The sequence below is a fragment of the Perognathus longimembris genome, chromosome 3 (genome assembly GCF_023159225.1).
Source record: "Perognathus longimembris pacificus isolate PPM17 chromosome 3, ASM2315922v1, whole genome shotgun sequence".
Taxonomy (NCBI): Eukaryota; Metazoa; Chordata; class Mammalia; order Rodentia; family Heteromyidae; genus Perognathus; species Perognathus longimembris.
Window position 1 is genome coordinate 81,752,156 of NC_063163.1, and position 15,407 is coordinate 81,767,562.

Consider the following 15,407-nt stretch of genomic DNA (forward strand, 5'->3'; position numbering starts at 1 on the left):
GTGCTGCCCCGAAGATTCCACCTGCTAATACACCTTCAGAGAACTTCCGCCTCAGCCAACTAACCCATAAATCCGCATCGTCATCAGAAATTTGACGGTGCCTCTCATCTGACACACTTTATTTTTTTTTTATCTTCCCTCTCTGCCTCCTCTGCACATCTTCCCCCCATCCTTGTCCTCGTGCACCTTCCTACACGCGTACCCTGTCTCTTTCTTCCTCCTCGTCTTTCTCTTCTCTCTCTCCTCTCTTCTCTTTTCTTTCTTTTCTCCCCTCGTTCTTGTTCCTGTTCTTTTGTTTTTCTTTCTGCCTTCCCTCTTTGTACCAAGCTGGACAGAGGCCGGTGGAAGAGTTTGAGCTGTGCCTTCCCGACGGGGATGTATCTATTCACGGTGCCGTTGGTGCTTCTGAACTCGCAAATACAGCCAAAGCAGGTGAGGCAGGGCGGGAGGAGCCCCATCATGTAGGTGGGCTGGGCGTGGCCAATCAGGAGGGGGACCCGGAGGCTTGGCTCTGCTCCCTCTGCTCAGCTGTCACTGGGACTTGTGGACTCTGTCAGAATCTTTCCTGTCTTAGGGCCATCTGTGGATTTGGAGTCGTGCACACCCCCAATCCTGTACTTTCTGAACTCTCCTAGATGTCCCATACATACTGAAGATGGAGTCTCACCCACATACCACCTGCTGGCCAGGGAGAACCCTCTACCTGCTGGCTCCTAGCTTTCCTGACAAACAGCGCTGGGTCACCGCCTTAGAATCAGTGGTGGCAGGGGGGCGAGTTTCAAGAGAAAAAGCAGAAGCTGATGCTGTGAGTATAAACCAGGGGCACCGGAGCTTGCTTTGTTGAGCGGCTGGCCTTGGGTCCCAACTCTGGCAATGCCATTGACTGGATTAGTTTCCCTCCTCTCCAAGGGGTGATGGCTGCAGACTGGCATAGTCAGTCTGGTGGAGTTGAAGGCCCAAACTCCAAGGCTGTGGTGGGGCAGCAGCAGCAGCCAACTCAGGAGCAGCCTGGTGGAGCAGAGCCAGTGTGCTTATAAGGAAGTCCTGGCTCCTTGTTTACTCTGGTTCATTCCTTTGGTTTGAAGGCTTGCGTTGTAATTCACGGAGCTGCACAATAGTTTCCCAACTGCCACGTCTACTTCAGGCAGATTTTTTTTTTAACCACTTTTCCTGGCTGTGTTTGCTATACAGTATTTACCCTTCTCTAAGCATGTTTGGAATCCTCCTTATCCATAAGATGTGAGAATTGTAGTTGCCTTGATTGATATCACCCTTCTCTCCCCCTACCCCCCGAATGTTTTAAGATGCAAACATCACTTTCACTCATGGGCGTTTGCCCCAGCAAAGACCAGACAGCTCATTTCAGATACTTAGCTTCTAATAAATGCTTCAGGCATTAGTAGTGGGGGTATTCTTCACTGTGAGCATTCTGCAAAGAGCTTTGTCACTTTGTTTGGATGAACTGTTTCGTGGTTACCCGTGTGAGCCTTTTACTGAAATCCACGTTAATATGTGCACAATAGGCCCATGGCTGTATTTCTTAAAAGCTTCTGCCTGATTGGATCAGGTAAAGAGAGCCCGGGGCTTGTTGTTTGCTGCTGGTTGCTGTGCTTTGCACCTTTGCTGCAACCTAGTGGGGGAAGGAGAACCTTCCATGTGGCTTATTAACCCTGGGCAGGTGAAATCTCTGTAGCTTCAGCTTATTTTCTATCACAGAAGAACTTCCTGTGCCTCCAGGTCATAACTGGGCTAATTAAAACCTGTCCCAGAGATAGCAGTTAACACCATGTCTTACTTTGGAGCTGGAGGTTTGAGATATGGCTTAGTGGTGGAACGCTTGCCTAGCATATGCGAGGCTCTGGGTTCAGTCCCTAGCACTGCCAAAGGAAAAAAAAGGAGGTGTGTGTGGGAGGTGCAATCTAAGAGCAGATGTGTGTTTCTGACCTTCACTTTAAACTTATTGTCTCTCTGGATGAGTTGGTTATGAACAGTTCAATCTATGTCGTCGTCGTCGTTGTTTTTTTTTTTTTTTCCTTTTACATATGGAAAGAAATTGCTTGGAAACTCCCTGCTGAAACTGGAAGGGGATGACCGCCTAGACATGAACTGTACTCTGCCCTTCAGTGACCAGGTAATGTGTCCCAGGCAGTCAGTTGGCAGGGGTTTGAGCCTCCAGTGTCAAGAAAGAACCGACTGAGTAGGCTTAGATGCTTCAGTTCTGGGATGTCCTGGAGGTCTGACTGTGTTTGTACTCTGTCTTTGGAATTCTTCTCCCCTCACAGGTGGTGCTGGTGGGCACCGAGGAAGGGCTATATGCACTGAATGTCTTGAAAAACTCCTTAACCCACGTCCCAGGAATTGGAGCTGTCTTCCAAATTTACATCATCAAGGACCTGGAGAAGCTACTCATGATAGCAGGTGTGAGGCGCAGGACCCAGTCTCTTTGTTTAGTTTGGAAGGGAACCGTTTGAGGGCTGTATTTTGTGATGATAATACCCAGGAGGTAGGCCCTCCTGGCAGCCATTGGAACAGTGGTGGTTCTTTCCACTGTGTCCCTGATGATGCCAAGCCTCTCTCCACATTTGCTTTCCTTGTAGTGTCCAATCTAGCCTAGCCTTACAGCCTCAATGAGCAATTAGCCCAAGTGGAGGAGCCTGTATTAGTCCGGAGGCAATCTACTAATGATGAAGAAAGGTTTGTTTGGCTCATAGTTCCAGAGGCTCAAAGTGCAAAGGGCACAGCATTGGCTGGGTGAGAGCTGCCTGGTGGCTCCATCACCGTGTGGATAGAATGGCAGGAGTGTGTGCAGGAGCAAGCAGATCACACCTCCATTCAGGACGGCTAGGTGGACGGCTAGGCGGGACTGGGGATTGCTCCCCTGATCTGTCAGGAACCAACTTGTGAGAATGCCCCACCCTGTGATCCAAGGATCCCCTGCTTGGCCCTACCTCTTAAAGTCTCCCCAATGTCTTCCAAAAGTACTTCCCTGAGGACCAAGCCACTAATCACGTGGATGCTTGAGAGATTTTCTAGCCATAGCAAGGGATATGCCTCAAAGACTCATTAAAGTCAAGTCCTTTGTTCTGAAAGCATCAGTACTACGGTGGGCATGACCCACGAGAGCTTTCTCACGACCCGGGATCTACACACGAGCGCTATGGGATCTCTCTTAGTCTAGGGGATCTCTCTTGGCCTAAGGGATCTGTCTTAGTCTAGGAGATCTCTCTTAATCTAGGGGATCTCTCTTAGTCTATAGGATCTCTCTTAGTCTAGAACCTCTCTTAGACCTTTCATCCAGATTCACCACTTGCTGCTATCTTACGGTTTTTTTTCCCCCTCTCTCCTCACACATACATGTTCCTTTGTTTTTTTCCCTGACTTATTTGAGTTAATTTCAGGAATGACCTTCAACCGAAGAGTAAGGGTATTCTTTTACATGAAAATGACACAATTTGCTTTTCTCTTTGTTGGCAGTAGTTTTTTTCCTTTTAAGAATAACTGATAATTTATTATCTCAGTATTTAAAGACATCTGTTCATTAGGTTATGTTTCAGGCGTGGCTAGATCCAGTGACTGAAATAATAGAGTTGGGAATTGGCTTTTCTTGATCACTCAGCTCTTTGCCCCGCCCCCCCCCCCACTTTCCCTTTCCCTCCCTCCCTGATTTTGTTTTTTTAGACAAGTTTAAAACTTTAAAATTTTATCTTTAAGAGGATGTGTTTTTAAAATGATTCTTTAAGTAGTTGGACAAAGGAATTGCCATGTAACAGAGCAGTTTACAAATATATCTTGATTGATCTCACCCTGGTCAACATTCTCACCCATACACGGGTTTTGATTCAACATCTGTGCATCTTGATCTCTGTCACCCCACCCATCATTCTTTCTATCACTACCAACCTCACTCATCCCCTTGAGTCATAGAGCAGTTTTACATACACAGCAGAGCTGAGAGGAAGATCTGAAGATTTCCCCTGCACATTGCACACAGCCTCTGTCTGTACTGTCAGTATCCCCATCCCTCAGTGTGTTTGTTACTCTCCATGGACCTCACTGACACATTATCTCCCAAGTCCAGTGCTTATAGTAGGGCCCACTCTTGTATACTATAGGGGTTCTGGCCAATGTATGGTGACGTGTGTCATATTGTAACATAGAGAATAGTTTTACATGATACAGTGTTTACATTCAGGAGCTTTAACCCTTGTTCTGATACAAATATCTGCTATATTGTCCCTTGTCAGATTTTACCTGTGAGTCCAATAATGTTTTCTTACAGTGCCCCTTCCCCTTAGAGTAAACACCTTTTTTTTTTTTTTTTTTTTTTTGGTCAGTCAAGGGGCCTGAACTCTGTCCCTGAGCAATTCAGCTCAAGGATAGCACTCTACCACTTGAGCTTCAGCGCCACTTCCGGTTTTTGGAGTTTAGAGTCTCTCAGGCTTTCCTGCCAGAGCTGGCTTTGAACCATGATCCTCAGATCTCAGCCTCCTGAGTAGCTAGGACTACAGGCATGGGCCACTAGCTTCTGGAAACACATTGCATTTTAATCATGTATTTCTAGCAGTCTTCAATCTGGAATTCCTCCTCTTCCTCTACTTCTTCCTCTTCTTCCTCCTACTCCTCTTCTTCCTCCTACTCCTCTTCTTCCTCCTCTTCCCCCTCACCCCTCCTCTCCTCATACAAGTTTTAATATGTTGCTTTATTGGAGGGTGGGCTGGTTTCCTGGACTTGAACTCTGGGCCTTGTGCCTAGTTTGTTTTGCTCATGGCTAGCACTCTACCACTTGAGCCACACCTCCACTACTTGAGTCTGGCATTTTGCTGGTGAATTGGAGCTAGAGTATCTTGGACTTTCCTGTCCAGGCTGGCTTTGGCCTCCTGAGTAGAATTATAGATGTAAACCAATTAATCACCCTTCATCTTTCTTTTTCTCCCTACCCTTGCTCTCATTCCACTTAAGAATCCCATAGTTTAGAATCCCATTCTGTGTATCTGTATGTATGCATGTGTGTATATGCATGTGTGCATATGTGTGTGCATGTGTCCCTGCCTATGAATGCATGTCCTTTAGATCTCGCTTCCACAAATGAGTAAAAAGGTCAAAAAAAACTTTTTATAAAAAAATCTTAGATCTAAAGCATGAGCTTCAAATATGTTCACAGATTGAGCATCCCTAACTAGAAAACACAGAATGATCCAAAACCTAAACCTTTTGGGGTGCCCACATGGGGCTATAGATGGACCCTTCCACACCTGTCCTCATGTGCTGGAGCCTAGGTCAAACACAGGTGTGCTAAACACATGGTGTAAAATTACCTTTGGGGCTAGGTGACCAGCATTACAAAGTATCTATGCCACACAAGTGCCTTTTGTGTCTAGACTTGGATTCCATCCCCAAGCCACCTGATTCATGTAGACACAAATAGTCCCAAATCTGAAAGTAAAACCCTCACAGTCGCACGCCCTGGGGATGGGGGAAGACTCAATATGTTGTAGGAGGGTATGGGGGACTCTGTCTGTCCTGTGGCCCCATGGCTTCTCTCTGTGACCCTGAGTTGCCCCCAGGTGAAGAGCGAGCTCTGTGTCTGGTGGATGTGAAGAAGGTGAAGCAGTCCCTGGCACAGTCACACCTTCCAGCCCAGCCTGACATCTCGCCCAATGTGTTCGAAGCTGTCAAGGGCTGCCATTTGTTTGGTGCAGGCAAGGTGAGTTTTCCTCAGGCCTCTGCTGGTGGAATGTTCTTGAAAGTTGTGCAGCCCCTCCTCTGTTACCCAGCTTACTGATTTAACCTTGAAAACTGGGTGTTCTGAGATTAAGTTTAATTTCCTCCTCCTCCTCCTTCTCCTGTCCTCCTCCTTTTGCTGGTACTTGAGTATTGAACTCAGGGCCTTTTCATTTACTTGGTTTGCTTAACTGGCCCTCTTGAGTCATGCCTCCATTTCTGCTATTTGCTTGTTATTTTGGAGCTCGAGTCTTAGACTTTTTTCTGCCTGGGCTGGCTTAACATTGTCGTACTCCAAGTCTCAGTCTCCTTGGGTAGCCTGGATTATAGGTGTGAGCCACACAGGCAAATCTGCTGCCTTCCTGGGCACATTTGGCAATGTCTAGAGACATTCAGATTGTCAAAGTGGAGGTGTTGCTGGCCTCTAGTAGACCGAGGCCATGATGCTGCCCATCCTCCTTTGTTCCCCAGCATAAGGAACCTTCTGGTCCTAGTCATCAGCAGTGCCGAGGTTGAGAGACTCGGCCCTGAGTCACTAAGGATCACCCTGATGACCCTCTCTTGTCTTTCTTTTCCTTATCACCTTGCAGATTGAGAATGGGCTCTGCATCTGTGCAGCCATGCCCAACAAAGTCGTCATCCTCCGCTACAACGAAAACCTCAGCAAGTACTGCATTCGGAAGGTGTGTCGTGGTCCCGGCCATCCTGCACACCCACGGAGGGGAGCCAGTGTGCAAAATATCTCAGGGACCCTCCCTCCCCCACCCTCCCTGCCATCCTTCAGCCTGGGGTGACCTCCCTGGCTCTGCAGAGTCCAGGGCAGCTAAAGCTCTTGCTTTGCTTCTACTGATTGGGAACGGCCTCTCTATCCAGCTGAGGAATTCAGCCTTTTGTGGAAGCTGATGAAGGAGATGTTTCTTTGTAGCATTCTGCTCAGCACCTAGAGGATTCTGTGAAGGGACAGCCAGTACTGCCTCTGTTTGACTTGTGATTAGGGGGTTGGGTCTCCCCGGAGCAGAGTGTTGTGTGAGGGTGACTATAAGGTATACAAGGTGTGTTCAGACTCTGGAATTTTTCTTGCTTTCAGAGAATGTCTGCTGTCCTCAGATATCGGCCATCATTAGCCTGGTTTATTTCAAAGGATTCTTATGATTTTTCCCAAAAGTGAAAGGAGGAGGTGAATGATATGTTGGGGATCTGTACAGAAAAGGTTTGGTTTGGGGAAGGAAGTTGTTAGCCTAGTTTGAGTGTTCTTGAATACCCAGTGGGAAACAGGGGCTAATCTGCCCATATCCCACTCTTCCTAGTTCTTCCCCAATCCTTAGGAATGACAAAATTGAGGCCCCACTCAGTTTGTTTTTCCTGGTCTTTTCACTTCACCATGCAACCTCAGCCTTTCCTCCTCCTAGCAGGTGACTAATAAATATTCAGTGATGCTGCTGCTGCTGCTGATGATGATTAAAGTTTGAACTGTGTGCTTCTGAAAAAGTCCAGAAACCATTGTATCTTTATGATTCCCAAGCAGCCGCTTGGGATAACGCCTGCCTATGGGCTTGTTTTGTTTTGTTTGATGACCACAAGTGGGTACAAATAATTAGGAAGCAATTTAGACAGGAGTGCAATAATGATGATGGTGATGATTGTGTAATATGGTTCAAATTAGAAACTTAGACACTAGCAGGAAATGTACTAAAGCCATGCATTCTAAGCACCAGTAAGTTGGTGTATTTTTTTCAGGGTGTTTCCCTCCCTCCCCACTAAGGATGCATTCATTTCTGCCTTTTGGTTGAAATGGTGTTTCTGACCCCTTCTTGGCTAGTTTTGCCTTGTTTTCTAAGAAGTCTAGGGGTTGTGTGAAACAAGGTAATAGGATAGCGGACTGGTCATCTTGAGAGGTCATCTTTAGAGGCAGGAGAGATTTCAGGCTTTGTGTGACAGGAGCAGGTCTGGTGGTAACTGTCCTCCAGGCTTGGTGAGATGCTCAGGGCAGGACCAGGATAGCAGCGGGAATGGTGTATCCATGTCATGCTCATGGCTTCTCTTCTGTCCGGTCCTCAGGAGATAGAGACCTCTGAGCCCTGCAGCTGTATCCACTTCACCAATTACAGTATCCTCATTGGAACCAACAAATTCTACGAAATCGACATGAAGCAGTACACACTCGAGGGTAGGGCAAAAGTCCTTCTCCCCACCCCACGTCAGGCCTAGGCCTTGGGGTCACTTGGATGACATGTCTGAAGCTGCTTCTCGCCCTTCTTCACAGAGTTCCTGGACAAGAATGACCACTCCTTGGCTCCGGCTGTGTTTGCCTCGTCGTCCAACAGCTTTCCTGTGTCCATCATGCAGGTGAATGGAGCAGGGCAGCGAGAGGAGTACCTGCTGTGCTTCCACGGTGAGGAATCCCAGCTGGGGTCCTGTGGGGGGGGGGGCGGCCAGGTCCCATGGCTCTGAGGCAGGGTGGGTTTCACTAGGGGCATGGGGACAATCAGTCCACCAATAGAACCCTCTGTGGGTATCCTCTCCCCAATCAGGGCCCTAGCATGGCCCAGCTAACATGCTCTTCAAAGGATACCCAGCTCCCCCATCCCTTCTGCTTCTGTCTCTTCTCCCTCCTTCTATTACAGACAGGGTCTTACCATGTAGCCCCTACTGACTTTGAATTCATGATCTTCCTGCCTCAACCTAGCCAAGTGCTGGGGTTATAGACTTCCTCCCTCCCTTCCCCCTCCCTCCATCTTTCCCTGACTTCCTCTTTCTCTTTAGGTTTTTTTTTCTTGATACTTTCTTATTTTATTTTTCAATTTTCAATCTCTGATCTCCATCTCTCCTTCCCTCTCTCTGGCTCTATGCCCTCTCTCCCCTTTGTTCTTTGTCACCTTATTTCCAAACTGTCTGTTTAGTCTCTTCCTTCTTCCCGCTCCCCCTTCTTTTCCTCCCCCACCTCCTTTTCACCACAAGCCTCTTTCTTTAATATATTTGAAAATTAACTTAAAAATCCTCTCTTAATAAAAGCAGATGGCTCTGGAGAGATCCTCGGGCCGTAACAATCCAGTTCAATCTGGCTGGTTGTCCCCTGGACTCTCCCTTGTTCTATTGTCACAGTATGTGTCACACACACAGACACACACATGTGCACACACAACCCTGCCATCTCTGGTGCTAACGCCCCTGTACTCTTGACACCTTGCAGAATTTGGGGTGTTCGTGGATTCTTACGGAAGGCGTAGCCGCACAGATGATCTCAAGTGGAGTCGCTTACCTTTGGCCTTTGGTACGTGAGGCATGGGGTGGAGGCTCCTTGCACCGGCACTGTTGACCTGGGAACTCGTGTTGGCTGAGCACAGTGCTCATGGGTTCCCTGAGATCAAGGGCTATGAGTGGTAGTTCCCTAAAGACATGTGTGCCAAGATTCTGAAGCTTGCTGAAGACTTGGTCAGCTAGCCCTACCAGGCCCAGGCCAACTGCGAAGCCTTTGATAAGTTCTTAGGATCAAAGGGAGAAACGTTCCCTGTGGGTTTAAGTCAGTTTCAGAGGCTCCAGAGTACCTGACTGCATAAGTAAACACATACTGATTTACCCAGTGCACTCTAGTTAGGCAGGGTAATTGTGCCCATGCTTTTTGTGCTGGGGTTTGGTCTTGTGCTTGGTAGGCAGATGCACTGTCAGTTGAGTTGAGCCTCAGACACCCCAAACTCTTTTTGCCTTTAGTTATTTTTCAGGTAGGATTTCCCATTTTTGCAGCCCCATTTGGGGCTGGCTTCCAGTGGTGACCCTACTACCTAAGCCTCCCTCAGCTGGAATCATTGATGGGTGTTTGCTACCATGCCTAACTTATTTATTGAGATGGAGGTCTCACCAATTCTTTACATGGACTGCATTGAACCACAATCCTCCCTATCTCTAGCTCCAAATAGGCCTATTTCACAACATCTGGCTGGCCATGCTGATTCTTTATGTAAGTGTATACTACACTGCAGTGAACATCCTTATACTGATCTTTGTACACTTGTCAACTAGTATCCTCAAATACCACTATGGCCAAAATACCCTTGAAGGCTATTTTATTTATCTACTGGTACATAATAAGCCATTCTTGAAGCAACTTGCTGCTGAGGATCCCATGTTTTAAGTGGATGGCTTTGCTCCGTGTGCTGTGAGCAGGGGCACTCGGTTGGTGAAGAAGTCAACACAGCCTTCCAAACAAGGCTGGCAACTGTGGGCGCTCAGCAGGGGCTGGTGGCAGGAGACCACGCTTCCTCCTCCTCATGGTGTCCTCGCCTCCACCACGTCTACTTGGCTTCCACCAGCCACAGGACCAGGCATATTCAAAGCAGGGAGCCTGTCCAAGGCTCTAGCACATCGTAGTAACTTGGCACCAGGAACGTAATCACAGTGGCCTCTTCCTTCTGGGGGGGGGGGGTCAGTTATCTCCCCAGTGGCCAGTCATCTTCCCTCCTGTTTTGGGGATGGAACCCAGAATGTTGTACTTGCTAGGCAAGCCCTTGGCCACCGAGCTACATCCCAACCCACCAGTCTATTTTTTTGGCCAGTCCTGGGCCTTGGACTCAGGGCCTGAGCACCCTCCCTGGCTTCTTCCCACTCAAGGCTAGCACTCTGCCACCTGAGCCACAGTGCCCCTTTTGGCCGTTTTCCATATATGTGGTGCTGGAGAATCGAACCGAGAGCTTCATGTGTAGGAGGCGAGCACTCTTGCCACTAGGCCATATTCCCAGCCCCACCAGTCTCTTTTTTAACTGATGGTTTTGAAGTCACACTGGATACATCTGCTGCACATTCTCTGTCTCCACATCCTTCCAGTACTTTATGCAAATACAGGGACATAAGACATTATGTTCTTTTCTGGTTCTGGGTTTTTTTGTTGTTTTGTTGTTGTTGTTTGGTTTTTTGCCAGTCTTGAGGCTTGAACTCTGGGCTTGGGTACTGTCCCTGAGCTTCTTTGAGTGCTCTACCACTTGAGCCACTTGAGTGCTATTTCTGGCTTTTTTGGGTAGCTTATTGGAAATAAAAGTCTCACAAACTCCTGCCCAGGCTAGCTTTGAACCATGACCCTCAGATCTCAGCCTCCTGAGAAGCTAGGATTACAGGACTGAGCCACCAGTACCCAGCTTGTTTTATTTTTTTGAGATGGGTCTCACTATGTAGCCCAGACTGATTTTGAACTCCTGATCCTTCCTGCCTCGGCCTCCTGAGTGCTGGGATTCCAAACCTGCATCACCACACCTGGCAAAAATTTAGATTCTTATTGCCACTTTTAAAAAAAGTTTCTATTACCAATAAAGTCACACACTTTACACATTGCTATGTGGTCCTGCACACATCTCTTCAGCTGTGCAGAATTCTATAGGTGACCCTCTGTAATGTACAACTGAATTGATTTTCTTTCTTCTGCTGTAACCGACAACGCATCAGCATGAGCGTGCTCAATTGTACTGGTGCGTGGAAGAATCTGTAGGGCAAATCCCCATACCTTGGATTGCTGGGTCAAAAGATGTGATACGGCCAGGTTTTGATTTCCTCTCTTTCAACCCTTCTTTGCCTTCTTTGTTCTTCTGTGGTGGCCACGCAGCCTACAGAGAACCCTACTTGTTTGTGACCCACTTCAACTCGCTTGAAGTCATTGAGATCCAGGCACGCTCCTCCCTGGGGTAAGCATTGTCCTGCCCTGCTTTGGGAACCCTGGCTACTGGGCAGGGTGTTGGGGCCTGCCCAGCAATGGAGTTGACCTTCAGGGAGTGTAACTCTCATCTCTCCCTCCACAGGACCCCTGCCCGAGCCTATTTGGAAATTCCAAACCCACGCTACCTGGGCCCTGCAATTTCCTCGGGAGCCATTTACCTGGCTTCCTCATACCAGGATAAATTAAGGGTCATTTGCTGCAAAGGAAACCTCGTGAAGGAGTCCAGCACTGAGCATCACCGGGTGCCCTCCACCTCCCGCAGGTATGGAACCCCACCCCTCCCTCCTTCCCTGGGTCCAAGAGCTGCTCACAGAGCACAAGGAAACCTTGCTAAAGAGGTTGGAGGTTTCTTTTTCCCTTATAATCATGTACAACTCACTCGGATTTTGAGATCTGTGGCTGTGGTGTGGCATGGGTCTGTGGGAGTGGCAGGGGACTTGGAAAAGTGGAAGGCACTCCCCCTTCTCAGGGATCTTCAGTGGCCCTGGTAGGAACAGAAGCAGAGATTGTGCTTGATGGCTTCAGCAGGTGTTCTGTGGGGAAAATGTTGGGCTTCTGTGGAAGATGTGGTGAGCCTAGTGCAGTCTTACCTGCAATGACGCTCAAGTCCCAGGGGAGAGGCACAGGAGCAGTTGGGGGTCACAGCCCCACCAAGGCTGCCAGAGGCAGTTTAGGAGCCCCAAGGCCCACAGCTTAAGCTTGGTGGCCAGGGAAGAAATGAGGCTGGCAAGGAGGGTTTTGCAGTGAGGAGCTGCTTTTACTGCCTGTGGTGGAACACGGTTCCGGTCCCAGGGAACAGGGACAGAGAGGATGGGTTTGCTTCCCTGCTGCTGCCAGGCAGGTCTGACATCAGCACTTCATCCTCCATTGTCGCCTGGCTTATGGAATGATCTTTGGCAGAGCAGAGGCAACTGGGGGGTGATTCGCTGCAGGCCTCCTTTTCCTGCAGTGTAGCAGAGTAGCAAATTCAGCTTTCTGCAAGAACCGTAAAATGGAGGTTCTGAAAGGCTATGGAGATGAAGACTTGGTGGCACCGTGGCCTTGCAGTGCCTCGAAGGAGGAGTGTTGGCTTTCCTCAGGTTCATCTGAGCTGACATCCTGAATCCTGAATGGCTTTCCTTGAGCCAGCTCGCTTCCGGGCAGGGATGCCTTCAAACCCACCGCGCCCCCCCCCCCCCCCAATCTGCCTTAGGATGGGTCCCTGTGGGTCCCGTGGACACATCCTATCATTTTTCTTCCATACAAAGAGGCTTAATGTTGTTCTCCTAGTTGGATTAGTTTGTTTTATCTTCCATATTTAATGCTGCCTTCAGAGCCCAAACTTGAATCTCCACAATTTGCCTGTGTGGTGAGGGGGTAGAGGGGCCTAGAGCTGCTCAGTGAACCAACCACTGTAGAACGGTCTCTGGGCACTGTCTTCTCTGTGGTCTGGATCTAGCTTCTTCAGAGAAGTGATGAGAGCCATGGGTCTAGAAGAGTCTTCACTCAAAATAGCCAGGCCAGGACTGGGTAGAAGGTTTTTAGGGCCAACAAAAAGTCCCCAGTGGGGCCTGCAGGTAGCTCAGTGGTGGAACAGCTGCCTCGAATGCATGAGGTGCTGCTGAGAGCAACGGAGCCCCAAACATTTTTACTTACTTGGTTATGCACCATCATCTTCCAGGGCCAGGCCAGCTGGACTGTTGGGTGTGCCCTGCTCAGTTTGCTGTTTCCTCGTTGTAGCTCTCATCCTCTGAGCCATGTCTGAGGATAGTTGAGCATGCACAAGTTCCACAAAGATTCAGGCAGTCACCTGGAGGGAGAGGTGCCAGATGAACCACTCCCTGGCATCAGGCTCATTGTGGGGTCCTGACTGCTTAGGGGAAGGCCTCCAGGTGAGGGATACAGTGTGGGGATAAGGCCACCAAACTGATCTCTGGGGAATCCCAGCTCAGCCCCTAGACCTCCTCCTGTGTTCTTGTCCGCACTGGCTGGTGGCTGCAGGTGCCCTTGCAGAGGTGGCAGGAGACCCCACCCCCATCCAGTCTTCTGCTCTTGCACAGTGAGCTTGCAATACATTGAAAGCCCGTACTAAGCAGGAAAAGCAAACTGAGCTCCTGCCCTCCTTGCTGACCCCGGCCATGTTGCTCTTGGTGGTAAGCGGCCGTGGCCAGGAGGGGAGGGCCGGGAAGATGCCGCCCTCCCCAGCCGCCCCCCTGCCTGCTCTGCTTGCCAGTAGCCCCAACAAGCGAGGCCCGCCCACCTACAACGAGCACATCACCAAGCGTGTGGCCTCCAGCCCGGCGCCCCCTGAAGGCCCCAGCCACCCCCGCGAGCCCAGCACGCCCCACCGCTACCGTGACCGCGAGGGCCGGACCGAGCTGCGCAGGGACAAGTCCCCGGGCCGCCCGCTGGAGCGGGAGAAGTCCCCGGGCCGCATGCTGAGCACGCGCCGGGAGCGCTCCCCGGGCCGGCTCTTCGACGACAGCAGCCGAGGCCGGCTGCCCGCTGGCGCCGTGCGGACCCCGCTGTCCCAGGTGAACAAGGTGAGGCAGGGGAGCCGTGGGGCCCGCTGTTGTGGAAAGGGGGGAGCTCCATTGCTGAAACTCGGGCCCGGGGAGGGGGCCAGGCAGGAATATAGGAGGAAAAGGTGTCATTTGCTTCAGAAAAATTTCCTGAACAAACAGGTGGTGTTTGTGATGGTGTGTAAGTGCGTGTGTGCACACTGCAGAATAGCCAGAGGAATGCTGCTCTCTGCCTGGAGGCAAGTGTCAGCAGCGGCTGAGTCTTCTGAGTTATTACAGTATGTGTGTGCCTCCCATTCACATACCTGCCAACTCTTCTTTCCCATGAATGCACATGCATACATAGGATTTTTATTTGTTTCTGAAAGGCTACCAAAAATGTGTTCAAGAGGTCGCCTTTTAGAAGAACTTTGTTTCTCTTTTAATGTGTTTCTGTAAAAAGCCAGCTCAAGGCTGGCATTCTACCACTTGAGCCACACTTCCAAGTTGGTGGCTTTTTTTCTTTTCTGCTGGTTAATTGGAGGTAAGGATCTCTTGGATTTGCTTTGCATGGCTGGCTTCAAACTGTGATCCTCAGATCTCAGTCTCCTGAGTAGCTAGGATTATAGGCATGAGCCACCAGTGCCTGGCAAGAGCTTAAATAACTTTTTGAAGTTTTTAACCATGTGCATGTATTCACCTGTGTGATTTCTTGGGGATCAGAGAGGTTAGGTTTCTTAGAGATTGTAGGTTAGAGATTGAGGACATGGGTGTAGGCATGGAATGAGACAGCTGGCTCAGTGGGTAGCCAGGCTCTGGTGCTTCTTGGTCTTTGCTGGGCCTCTTTTAAGCCCCCAGAGGCTGATTTTCTGAATGGTATTTTCCTTCTAATACTACTTGCTGTTAGCCCTTTGCTGTAAAGAAAGGGAACAACACAGGTTTTTTTTTTTTTTTTCCTTTCTTAGTAAGACTCATGTGCACTTGTGTGCATGCATGAGAGCATAAACAGAAGGAATTTGGGTTGTGGCAGCATTCTGTGACTTTGGCTCCCAGACTGCACCCAGGCTTTGAGGGCTGGCACTGTGACCTGCCTTTGCCCACACAGCATCCCTGTCAACACTAAAGGACAGATTTGGTGCTATAAATTGCTTTGCTTTGTGCAAAACAAGTGCAGCAGTTCCCAGCTTATTTTCACTTTATCCTTATTTCTACTTTGCTTCCTAGGTCTGGGACCAGTCTTCAGTATAAATCTCAGCCAGAAAACCAACAACTGCTCATCTCAATCTGCAGGAAAACCAAACACACTATGGGTGCCCACTTCGGGGGACCCTAGCGCCTGCCTGCTTGGCCAGCCCCTGGCCTGGCCGGGCCCAGCCCCATCCCCGCACAGACACCCCTGTCTTCAGGGGGTGAGGGTGGCTGAGGCCCTTGGGCGCCGCCTCCAGGCACCTTCCTGCAGTCTTTCTCTTTGCACTTTGTTACTCCCTCAGCATTCACAGACTTTGGTA

General features: G+C 49.4%; 1 protein-coding gene across 8 annotated transcripts in view; it reads left to right on the top strand.

Annotated features, from left to right (window-relative positions):
- Cit (citron rho-interacting serine/threonine kinase) overlaps positions 1–15,166 on the top strand; it is a 176,565-nt gene extending 161,399 nt beyond the window's left edge. For 6 of the 8 annotated variants that reach the window (XM_048342854.1, XM_048342857.1, XM_048342856.1 and 3 more), the window contains 13 exons: positions 328–432; positions 636–805; positions 2,051–2,131; positions 2,283–2,418; positions 5,565–5,704; positions 6,312–6,404; positions 7,780–7,888; positions 7,985–8,113; positions 8,912–8,992; positions 11,309–11,387; positions 11,502–11,681; positions 13,632–13,941; positions 15,124–15,166. In XM_048342854.1, coding sequence (XP_048198811.1) covers positions 328–432; positions 636–805; positions 2,051–2,131; positions 2,283–2,418; positions 5,565–5,704; positions 6,312–6,404; positions 7,780–7,888; positions 7,985–8,113; positions 8,912–8,992; positions 11,309–11,387; positions 11,502–11,681; positions 13,632–13,941; positions 15,124–15,147 — 1,637 coding nt within the window. In that variant the 3' untranslated portion in view covers positions 15,148–15,166. The remainder of the gene's footprint in view (positions 1–327; positions 433–635; positions 806–2,050; positions 2,132–2,282; positions 2,419–5,564; positions 5,705–6,311; positions 6,405–7,779; positions 7,889–7,984; positions 8,114–8,911; positions 8,993–11,308; positions 11,388–11,501; positions 11,682–13,631; positions 13,942–15,123) is intronic. The other 2 variants (XM_048342855.1, XM_048342862.1) reach the window with 1 other exon arrangement.
- The last annotated feature ends 241 nt before the right edge of the window (positions 15,167–15,407 follow it).